Here is a 12,885-nt window from a genome sequence, read left to right as displayed (position 1 = left end):
TTTATTTTGAAATTTACTAGTAGCTGCTACATTTCCCACGCTTGGCTTATACTTGAGTCAATCCATTTTCCCAGTTCTTTTTGGTAAAAGTAGGTGCCTCAGCTTATATTCGAGTATATACGGTATGTAGTATCTTGAGACCCAAAACAGAACCCTGATTGTAAAATAAGGCAGAGAACTTACACATAAAACCTGAACTCTGTCGTCAACATGATCCTAACTACTTCGTTCCTTTGGGAATTTTCAATGTTATACAAATTTTCCATATATTCTAAATACTACTGTGTACTCTTATGTTATTGTTTATAGTCTTTTGAGGGGGGGGGGAATCACATTAAAAGCTCTCAAATACTTTGGCTTGAAATCTGTCAAGAAATCTTTAAAGATTAATGAAAACACACAAAGTCTTAGATTCTGCCACTAAAAAATAAGAGCTGTCTTTAAGGATTACTTGTTTTCCACACCCTTTCCTTCAGCTAGATTCTTACTCTCAAAAGGTATTCTGTTTGTTTTGACAACTGTTGCTCCTCCAATCTACATCATTAACAATAAAAATATTTTAAAAACCAAGATTGATTTCCAAGTGAACCATTGAGTGTTTATTACTATGTTCTTATCTAAACTATTTCTTATTTTACATACCTTTCCACCAAGTATTCTAAACACAGAAATAAAACCATTATATAATTATTATGCCACAGCATACAGGTAATTCAGTGCTGAAACTCATCCATTAGAACAGAAATACCAACACAAATGTACAATACCTTCACAAATCTCTAAAAGATCAAAAGAAAGCTAGCCAGATTGTTACATTCTATGCTGTCCATAACAAGAGTATCAAAGGAGAAAAGATTGCATCCTTTTATCAATCAGCCTCCAATAAGGATGCTCAAGCACAGAGTATGGTCTAGATAAATGTGGAGATTTGTATGGAAGAGGGAAACAAAGCTGGGTTCAGTCCTGAAACTGAGCAGGAAGGCAAATACACAACAAATAATAACTTTGACCATAGGATCTAACAAGCCCCAGCAGTACTTTCAGTCCAACCTACTCACAGCATTGGCCAAAATGGATAGAATTTTATTCCACACATCAGTATTTTGTTGTGTATAGGTAAAATGCATACATGGAAATCCTAATCTGAGGTCTAAGTGACCAGCACAGAATATATCCAGAACGTCTAGCACTAGTCATAACTCCTGGTTGTTGATCCTGATCACAGAACATTGAAGTTACAGGGATTCCCTGAGTTACAAACATCTGACTTACAAACCGCTCACAGTTAAGAATGGGGGTGGGACAACAGGAAGTGAGAAAAATCTGTCCCTAAGAAAGGAAATTCACCCCTGAAAGAGTTATCATGAGGAAAAGGTGTCTCAATTGAAGCTATCATGAGGAAAAGGTGTCTCACCAGGCCTTCTTTCTACAACAAACTAAATTTTTCAATATCTAATTTGCACAGGGACTGAAAGTATGGTGAAGTCTGAACAGGGACACGGACAGCAAATCAATCACCACAGGCAGGCTCATAGCCAGGATTTTGATTTGGGGGGGGGGGGGTGCTGAGTTTGATTCAGGAGGGCTGAGTTTGATTCAAGAGGGGAGGCTGAGGATATACCCTAGCAAACCTTTTGTATCGTTATCCTAATAGCCCCGTGCATATGGGATATATTGAGCTTGGTGATCAGATCATGATATGAATAAACATAACAGTTTAAATAATGTACCAGTAAGGCCTTCTTGCGGACCACCCTGAGAATTTTTTGGGGGGGGGGGGTGAAGCCCATCAAGCCCCCCCCCCCCCCGGCTACATGCCTGACCACAGGAGTGTTAACACTTTCCCCATGCTATCCAAAGCGCGTGCACACACACACACACACACACACACACCCATATGGAGTTACACTGAAAAAATGTACTTGTTCCAACTTACAAACAAATTCAATTTAAGAACAAGCCTACAGAACCCATTTTGTTAGTAACTTGGGGACTGTCTGTACAGTATTTCTACAAAAACATAAATGAGAGAGCTCAGTAAACAATACATGCTATGGGGAGATATCAGATATTGTCAAAATGGAGTTGTTCGGGCCACTGAAATACCGTAGATCAGCATACAGCTGAACCTTTAATGCTTAATTTACACCAACAGCACTTAAAACTGTGTCTGCAAAGTAACTTTTCTGCAGACAAACTCTCTGCAAAATAGATACAATATGTTCTCTGTGATCAGACCTAGTTAACAGCCTGGCTCTTTCACTCTGAACAAATTGATCTTTTTAATCTTCACAAACTGTATTAGATGACACAATTCAATCTGGAAATAACTATTACAGTTGACTTTAAAACATTACACCCAGTTTGGTATTTTATTGTGCATATTGTCAGGGACAAGCACCTGTACAGTTTATGGGTATCTATGCTTGATTCCTTGAACTCTTGTGGGAGCATAAAATGAAACCGGAAAGCATCCTGGATGAACAAAGTAGCTTACCATCTTGTTATTTGCAAGACCTGCACCCCAAGGCTTAAAGTAATTGCCTTCCCTTGCTGTTTGCTGTCCTCAAATCAGTATTCATAGCAAAGATATCACCAGTTGTCTATCCTTTCACTGTTTTGTGTCAGTGACTTCTAATTAATGGATATCTTATCATCCAAAGACACAGGATGTCAGCTGCAATATTGCAATCATTGTCCTTTATGCAAACTGCCTTAATTTTGCATTCAGTATTTCTTTGCTGTGTAGCTGTGATTGTGCCAATATTTGCATACACTATGTGGGGCTACAAGAATTTAATAAGAAAGGCAAACATGTGATCATCTCAAGGGATATATATATCATACATTTAAATAGCTTGGGTCCAAACCACTTTGGAGATCACATCTCTTTTAATAAGCCAAATTTTTCAGATCTTTAGAAGAGGCCTTGCTTTCTGTCCTGCCACCAACACAGGTGTATTTGGCAAGGACTAGAGAAAGTGCCTTCTTGGTGGATGCTCCCAGATTGTGGACTCCCTTCCACTGGAAACTCCTTTGGTCCTATCCTACATTCATTCTGCTAAAAGACATAGGGTGCAGATTCGGCAATGCTGTTTTGAAGTGGGGTACTCTGGATCAACATTGTTGGAGGCTACACTATCCACACCCCAAGTCGGCTCAGGAACTGCATGGGGGAATACATTTCATTTCCATGAACTGCCTTGGTGGCTGCATGACTACATGACACCAACACCAGTGTGGTGCTGTTCATCCATGGCCATTATTCCCCCCCCCCCCCCGCTTTTGTTCTCCCCTTAGCAATGATGACCACTGGGTATGAAAATGACGACAGACACTATTCAGCACCTGGTGTGATGATATCCAGAGAGTTAAGGTGATTGGAGTGGAGAAGTGGAATCACTTCCCTGTCTCCCCCTCCTCCTAGAATCCCTTGATCCTTTGGATATTGTCACTTTTATACCAAGTGAGCACTGCTAAACTTGGAAGGCAAGGTAGGTGGCATCCTATTCCCCAAAGTTGCCAAATAAGAAGCGGCACAATTGATTAGAGAGAGAGCAAGCAAGGTATACCGTAATAGCAATGATAATAATGGGTTGTTGTAGGTTTTTTCGGGCTATATGGCCATGTTCTAGGCATTTTCTCCTGATAATAATAATACATTCCCAAAGATGCTGGATACTCCAGAGTTTGGGAAAAGCTCCAGAATATGTTAACACAGCTCAAGGCCACATTATGGCAAATCAGCTCCATTCCTCGTGTAGTGGCCATGGAGCTGTTTTGGCCCTCCTGCACCTTAAAGACACACCCCACAACAGTCCTTGACTTAGGCAGGCCTTTGGATTTTAGGTTACTGTGGCAAAAGTATCCTTTGAATGGAGTATATAATGCACTCACTTTTTCAATGTTTTATTTAGCTTTTTGTGTTAATTTGTAACAGTATCTTTAGTATAACTTTAAAAATGTATTGAATCTATTTTAGCATACTTTGTTTTTAATTTGATGTGCACTCCAATGCTAGGAGAAAAGTGGGATATAAATAAAGTAAAATAAAATAAGTAATAAATATGTAGGACAAATGTTTTATCAATATTAATGTGCACTGGACCTGAGTCAAACAGGTAGCCATTCTCTCAAATAGGTAGCCATTCTCACTAGAGCACTAATTCTTTTTTTAAAGATGCTCCATCAATCTCTCCATATTTATATTTATGAAATTAAAAATATGTGTTCTTACACAACAAGAGTACCGTATTATTAAATAAAAACAGACAATATTAAATAAAAGTCAATAAATAAAAGTCAGTAAAATGATAAGAGAACAAAGAGAATACATTTGCACCTTCATGTCATTTCTGATTTATGTCATACTTAAAGGAAACATCATGTTTTTTTGAGGGTGGCATTGGCATGGAGGGGATTTTTCCCCTTTCTCTGAGGCTGAGAGAGTGTGCCCCACCCAAACTCACCTATTCATAGTTGAGTGGGGATTTGAATCCTGGTCTAATCCAAAATTCAAACGAATACAGTGCATTTGTATTCAAGAAGTGCAAAGCAGAAAAGTAGTAGCAGTTAGGAGATGACAGTGAGTGGGAAACACTGGAAAGATGAAAGCACTATGAACAGACAATCATTTTGTCAAACAGGACAGAAACATAAGAGAGAGATCCACAGTAATGAGGCTACTATGGCAAGGTGAATGCAAACACATCCTACGCTTTCCTGGAGTGCTGCTTTAAGTCTGTTACAATGCTTCAACATGTACCATGTTATGTTTGAACTGTTTGCTTACTTAGAGGAATTAAAATTAAAATGCAAAGACTATGCCTGTGCTATCTAGATGATACAGTTGCAATGTTGTGATTTCTTAGATAACATTCGCGTGATGAATATTTGCTGCCAATATTTATGAAATCAATGTAGTGCAGAATAAGGATGCAACCCAACTAAATGAGAAATATTGTAGTCCTTTCTTATCATATTAAGATTATTTCTAAAGTACTTTATGTTCCGGCTATCACTTTGTAGTTTTTCATCCGGAACTACAGAAGATCTATTTATGGAATATTTATGATAGCATGTGATCAGTCGTCCTTGTCCTTCTTATTTTTCTCTAAGAGAGATTAGTGAGAAAATTCTACATTGCTCCCTAAAGAATTCTTGAACTCTGATTACGACATGGAAGTGAACGCTACCTGCAGATTCTATATTTCTGAAAACAGCATACAATTGTATTGCAAGATGATGAAAACCGCACTCCTCTCATTCAGTATCAGAACATAAATTTTTACCAAGCACATTCTCACAATCTTACTGAAAACACTCACATATCTGTTTTTCTCAAATATCATAGTGATAGAGCAGAGTCTCTGCACAGATGCAGATCCTATGCATGTGAATAAGAAGATCACTTGGTTAGAAATAAGCAATCTATTTTTAGCCATGGGGGACACATAGCAAAGGTCAACCATAGATCTAAGAGTGTCAGCAGCCCAACATCTCAATTTTTCTAATAGGTATATGCACAAGATGATTCTTCCATAGAAACTATTGTTCCCAGCACTGGTCCACTGAATATTTTGGTGCTTTGACTCATGTATGCCAAATAATGAAACCATAAATGTTCCTCTGTTTTAAATATACAAATCTGCAAGAACAGATGATTACCTAAAATGTTATTTGCATTTACTAATTCAGATAATTAGAATTCTACATGCATTACTACAATTGTATATAAATCTATATAAATCTATAAATAACCCATGAAAATCACAATACATTTTACCAATGGAGCTACTACAGGTTCTGTCTTAAACTTCAATTAAAAGTCTCTTAGAAGATAAAGCAGTCAGTTTAAGAGTGAGTTCTAAGATGAAGAAAGTGTGTGCAATCAACACTTCCTTCCTTTGGGAGGCAAAAAGCATCACACAACACTAATTATTTTGAAGACAAGCAAACCCCTCTCTCCAAGCTTTGGGATTAAATGTTACATCCCATAAGGTATCATTATAGATCTTAAACAGAAACCTCAAAACAGATTAGGTTTTTTTTATTAAAAAAACAGCCTAATAATCCCTTAATGAACTACTACAATTGCATGTACATGCCTTTATTAATCAACTGATTAAATAAGTAAGCCATCATCTAAAGATATATTGTCGCATTGAGAATTTGAAGCCCCGAACATTCAATAAAATTTAAAAAAAGATTTACACTGAAAGGGGGGGAACAAATTGGAAATAAAGACCTTGATATTTAATGCAATATGCTTCCCAATAGCAAAACTAAACAATTGTCTACATTATTAGTTGAAAAAATGGCTTGAACAGTTGCCATGAGGGGTATTATTTGAAGGGAAAAAGAGTCAATCTTTGCAAGGCATTAAAGTCATCACTTAGTTCAATGTGAGAAATTTGCAAAGCAACTCTCACAGACACCAGTGGAAAAAGTTATCCCTATCACTGCCCATCAGCAGTACAGATGGCAATAAGCAGGCATTGCCATCTTCTGTCCACAAGGATCCTCCATGTGTCTAATGCTATTGCCTTGCCACTTGCGGGTGGCAAGTAGCATTTGCCACCAAAAAGTGGCAAAGCAGTGGTGGTGGCAGCAGCCCTTCAGTGTTTGATCAGGAAGATCCTTCCAGCCCTTATGTGTTTGATCAGGGTGTTGGCAATGGAAGAACCTAGGAGGAGCCAGTACCAGTTTGTATTTCAGCAGGAGACGCTGGATCATCAACACAATGTTGGACCACTTTCATACCATAAGTGTGATGCTAATGGGGTGAATTCTGCCAACCTAGCAGTTCGAAAACATGCAAACGTGAGTAGATCAATAGGTACCACTTTGATGGGAAAGTAACAGTGCTCCATGCAGTCATGCTAGCCACATGACCTTGGAGGGCGTCTACAGACAACACCATCTCTTTGCCTTAGAAATGGAGATGAGGGACAACACCGGTTCTTTGGCTTAGAAATGGAGATGAGCACCAGCCCACAGTCGGACACAGCTAAACAATGTCATGGGGAAACCTTTACCTTTACTGTTGTTGTTCATTCGTTTAGTTGTTTCCGACTCTTCGTGACCTCATGGACCAGCCCATGCCAGAGCTCCCTGTCAGCCGTCACCACCCCCAGCTCCTTCAAGGTCAATCCAGTCACTTCAAGGATGCCATCCATCCATCTTGCCCTTGGTCAGCCCCTCTTCCTTTTTCCTTCCATTTTCCCCAGCATAATTGTCTTCTTTAAGCTTTCCTTTCTTTTCATGATGTGGCCAAAGTACTTCATCTTTGCCTCTAATATCCTTCCCTCCAATGGGCAGTCAGGCTTTATTTCCTGACGTATGGGCTGGTTGGATTTTCTGGCAGTCCAAGGCAATCTCAGAACTTTCCTCCAACACCACAGTTCAAAAGCATCTATCTTCCTTCGCTCAGCCCTCCCTATGGTCCAGCTCTCACATCCGTAGGTTACTACAGGGAATACCAATGCTTTAACTATGCAGATCTTCGTTGCTAGTGCGATGTCTCTACTCTTCACTATTTTATCGAGATTGGACATTGCTCTCCTCCCAAGAAGTAAGTGTCTCCTGATTTCCTGGCTGCAGTCTATGTCCGCAGTAATCTTTGCCCCTAGAAATACAAAGTCTGTCACTGCCTCCACGTTTTCTCCCTCTATTTCCGAGTTGTCAATCATTCTTGTTGCCATAATCTTGGGGTTTTTTTATGTTTAGCTGCAGCCCAGCTTTTGCGCTTTCTTCTTTCACCTTGATTAGAAGGCTCCTCAGCTCCTCCTTGCTTTCGGCCATCAAAGTGGTGTCATCTGCATTTCTAAAGTTGTTAATGTTTCTTCCAGCAATGTTTACCCCAGTCTTGCATTCATCAAGTCCCGCACAATGCATGATGTGTTCTGCATACAAGTTGAATAGGTTGGGTGAGAGTATACAACCCTGCTGTACACCTTTCCCAATCTTGAACCAGTCCTTTGCTGGAGTTACCTTTACTAATGGGGTGAATTTTGGACAGCTGCAGGGCAAATTATTCCTGATTGCACCAAAATATTTGTGCTTTTGTCATTTCTCTTTTAGCTTCATCAACTTGATTTCTGCAAAAATGGGTACTCACAATGCACTATGTCTGCCTTTTGTAATGGTGCCACCATTTTTTCCAATAGGCACTGAGTTAACCGTGCTTGGGACCCAAAGTCTTTTGGGTTTATGATTTTTTCCAGATTTTGGAATAGCTGCATTTGCATATATGAACTTAAATCTAAACAGGAAATGTGTTCATGTTTCATATTGATTTTGAACACATTGCCTGAATCTAATTTCATACAATATTTTCTATAATGTTGTTCATGGAACAACATTTTTATACACTGAGTCAATGGGGAGAAAAGATGTCACTATCTCAGACATCTATGTGGACAGTTTGGGATTTTGAAATTCCTAATAAAGGATGCTCAACCTGTATGTAGACGCTGACTGAAAAATGTTGGTGCCTCTTGCAAGGAAGTAAAAACTAAACTAACTTTAAAATCCAGCAGTTGTCAAGGAACTACCAGAGAAGTACCTTAATTGAAAGTCATCTCATTTTGTACCACAAATATAACTTGTTCAAAATGTTGCTCTAAGGATCCTACCCCAATTAGGCCATACTCAACTGTAATGGAGATAAAAACCATTTTTTGTAATCATACAATTTGAATAAGCATAGCTAAATATATACAAATAAAGCAAAACATCTCCATAATTCATATAGTCAATAACATAAAAGAACACATGACAAATAATCCTCTAAAAATGGAAAAACTTGCCCATCAAACATCAAATGAAGAAAATCCACAAAGTAATTGAAGCGGTAACTTATTTCCCCCAAGTTTCAGGTAATTCAACAGTGTTCAGTCATATCCACAGTTTCCGGTAACTATTGACCAAGCGGGAACGTATCACCTGTGGATACTGCATTCCACTATAGCTGCTTTTATCAACAGGAAAATGCTGTTATCCAAAAACAAGGGGAGTTGTCTCATCAAAATGAAGCCAAGGCAACACCGGAAAACACTTCCGCCCTGTTTCTGGTTTTTATATCCCCATCTTCTGCCAGTCTGAACTGCCATTTCTAAAAGTCCTATTCCGGTTTAGAAAGAACCAGAATCCCTTCCGGTTTAGAAAGAATATTCATCCCTTCCGGTTTAGAAAGAATATTCATAGGACTGACCACAGATATTACACATAAATATATGGTACAAATCAGAAATGAAATGTATATGTATGCATTACAACAGATTTACAGAATAGAACAGGATTTTATGCAGCTTGATAATTAAATCCCCCTTATTTAGGTTCTTCAAACCAGATTTTTTTTAAAACCAAAGATGCTTTCCAACAATAAAGAAACAATTTCTCCTTCAATTTTATAAGAAACCAATATGATTCTTTAGTTTCTAATAATAAATACCTAGATTTAAACAACCATTTTCAAAAACTGAAATGATGACACTGAAAGCACTTTCTATTCACAGATACCACAGCAGTGATTTAAGAAAACTTCATTTGATATAGCAAAAGCTATGGTCAGAATGAAAGGGCTGACAGCAGTCATGAGTAACCTGAGGTCTGTGGTTTTCATGTTATTTTTTTAGATGATCTGTTACAATTTTGAGAATTATAGCCGTACATGTCAGCACTGGCTTTTCTTTTGACTGAGGAAGAAGAATGAGAATGCCAACATGGCCCAGTCTTCTGGAACTGGCAACTTTTTGCCTTGATTGGATTATCTTGCTATTTGACTGTTTGTTAAAGATTGGTATTCCATCAAAACATCAATCTGACATATATAAGATCAATAGTGAGGTGTCTTTGTACCTTATAGATTTTTTGGACCATAACTCCCATTGATAACAAGGTCAATGATAGAGGGCCACAGGAATTGTAGTCCAAAAAAAGTCAGCCAAGATCCAACTGTATACTGATATTGCATTAAACAACTTCCATTGTGACTGGCAACTCTTCTTCTGCCTTACAGTCAATTGCATATTCTAGCAACGTGGTCCAGAGGGATTCTTACCTTTCCAAATCAGGAGGCTGCCCAGGGATGATCCAACTTAAGTACTTAAGTATCCAATAGTATCTTCAAAGAAAAGATACCAAGTTCCTACTTTTTCTTCTGTACGACTTGTAAGTACACCGAGCATTCTTTACACTTCAAGACTACATTTTCTGCAGGTCCACAATCAAAATGGGCAGTTTTCCCACAATTACCATTCATTCATCCCCTGTCCCTATCCAGCATGTTCTCGCAATAAGTTATGGATCTTACACTGGAGTGTATACCAGTTCTTCCATCACTGATAGTAAGGATCATTTTCAAAATTATATATTTTTCTATTTTTATAATCTGCCATCCTAAAGTAATCCAAAATTACTTACAGTTCCAGAATAAGGATTACATCCATTTTACTTTCGTAAACATCATGCAGTGTGATCACATTGGGATGTTGGATTTCTTTTAATATGTTCACTTCTCGTTCAATGTCCTCTCGACTCACTCCTCTACGACTGGATTTCGTTCTTCGTTTCTTGATGAATTTTGCAGCATATTGGGCACCGGTGCTCTTCTCGCGGCATTTCCTTACTACGGCAAACTGCCCACTAAAAACACACACACACAAAAAAAAACATTTTAAAATCTGCACAACATAAATCTTCTTTCTCATGTCTATAACTAACTAGGAAGAAGAATTGTTAAATAAAACAAGAGCCGAATCCATCTATATACATAAAAATGCTCTGTGCATAACGAGTTCCTTAAAAACAAAAGAACCAATGAACGAAATCACACCAAATTTGGCAACAAAACGTCTCATAACACAAGGAGTGTCCATCACTCAAAAAATTATGATTTTGTCATTTGGGAGTTGTAGTTGCTGGGATTTATAGTTCACCTACAATCACAGAGTATTCTGAACTCCATCAATGATGGAATTGAACCAAACTTGGCTCACAGAATTCCCAATACCAACAAAAAATATTGGAAGGGTTTGGTTGGCATTGACCTTGAGTTTGGGAGCTGTAATTCACCTACATCCAGAGAGCTCTGTGGACTCAAACAGTGATGGATCTGGACCAAACTTTGCACAAGCACTCAATACGCCCAAATATGAACACAGGTAGAGTTTGGGGAAAATAGACCTTGACATTTGGGGGTTGTAGTAACTGGGATTCACAGTTCACCTACAATCAAAGAGCATTCTGAACCCCATGAAAGACAGAATCAGGGCAAACTTCGCACACAGAACCCCCATGACCAACAGAAAATACTTAAGGCCATCCAATCCAACTCCCTTCATCAGGGCAAGAAGACGTAATCAAAGTCCTCCTGACAAAGACCTATCCAGCCATAGATATAGATAGATAGATATGATTCACACACATACAGATATAGTATCATAGATTTGAAAGGGACCCTTAAAGAAGGACAATGATATGTTGTATGTTCCAAGGTGGGCAAACCAGACACTCTACACGTCAACAATGACAAAGAAACAACAAGACATACTGTTTACCCACAAGCATAAAGAAATTACATATATAAGAAACCAACACTTTCTCATTACTTTATTTTCCAGATCAACAGACTGGACTACAGCAACGCGTGGCACGGGACAGCTAGTAGTATTCTAAATAGGATTATTGGTTCACCTAACTCAGAAGGGAAGATGTCAAAGACTGGCCTGAAAAACTGTTTGCATACAAAATATGAGTCTGCCAGTAAGGTGTAATTGCCCCTCAAAAATAATTTAAAAAAAGATCTTAGCAGCAGGAAAACAGTGCAGTGTCACTGAGGCAGAAAAAAAGAAAGATGAAATATCCCAAAAAAGATTTAGAGGGGTTTAATTAGTTTTAAATGATGCAAGAGATCACCCAACCAATTAATATCACTGCTTGCTACTTCAATTGTTTCCTCCCAGAAAAAAATATTAGTAATCAAAGTAAGACTCTGAAATGGCAAACATGAATAATCATCATCATCCCGATTGTTGCTTTGCTACATTCTCAACTGAAAGGTTTTTGTTCCTCTCCAGCATTAACAGTCTGGGAAAAAATAATAAAAGTCATTTTGCTAATTATTAACCACTGCATTTGTGGCAGATTAATAGTATTCTTATGTCATTTCCATGCATCGGCACAGCTACCTGTACTGTGAACTCAGGAGCAGTAGATGGGAATACATATGACAAAAGTGGTTTTCTCATTCAGTGATTTACCTCAAAATGGAAAAGATGTTTTCTTTTTTAAAAATCGTGGCTCATTCTACAATCAATATGAACTAGTACATATAATTTCCCCAATGGGACAGGACAAGTTTAAGACTCAGAAACACAATGATAACACTGCAAGAACAAGTGCTTCTTTTTAATAACAGTAATTTGTTTTGTGATCCTGTAATTCTCTTTGAACCAGTGGATAATTGCTCGTCTAAATCTACTTTGTTCAAAGCTCTTGGCATCAATCTATGAATGCATTTTATTTCAATGATTTTTCAGCCATCTTTCCGACCAGTTATCTAGTTATTTGACAACTAAATTTCAGTTTTGTATTCAGCAAAGGAAATCATAGGCTACTACAGAAAAGACAGGAAAGACAATGAGGGATGGAGAGGAAATCAACACATTTATTTACAACTGCTCTAAAGCCTTGCATTATTATTTAATGTTCCATCTCACCCTCCACTCACAAATATGATAAACAGCATGAATGGAAAGTGACAATAACTCCAGTGGGAAGCTGAGCCCCTTTTCTTTAGAAAAAAATTGTGGTGTAATGTAAAATAAACCACATGTAGTTCACATTTGATCAACCCACACATTGCCTTGCCAGGGAAAGAAA

At 38.1% G+C, this 12,885-nt stretch overlaps 1 protein-coding gene across 2 annotated transcripts in view; it reads right to left on the bottom strand.

Moving 5' to 3' along the window:
- Positions 1-12,885, bottom strand: part of DAPK1 (death associated protein kinase 1) — a 104,167-nt gene that overhangs the window by 53,401 nt on the left and 37,881 nt on the right. For both annotated transcript variants that reach the window (XM_060762087.2, XM_060762086.2), the window contains exon 3: positions 10,426-10,647. In XM_060762087.2, coding sequence (XP_060618070.2) covers positions 10,426-10,647 — 222 coding nt within the window. The remainder of the gene's footprint in view (positions 1-10,425; positions 10,648-12,885) is intronic.

This window comes from Anolis sagrei, chromosome 2 (assembly GCF_037176765.1).
Source record: "Anolis sagrei isolate rAnoSag1 chromosome 2, rAnoSag1.mat, whole genome shotgun sequence".
NCBI classification, from domain to species: domain Eukaryota; kingdom Metazoa; phylum Chordata; class Lepidosauria; order Squamata; family Dactyloidae; genus Anolis; species Anolis sagrei.
The sequence above is the reverse complement of the archived record's forward strand: the minus strand, read 5'-3'. Positions and strand labels throughout refer to the sequence as shown.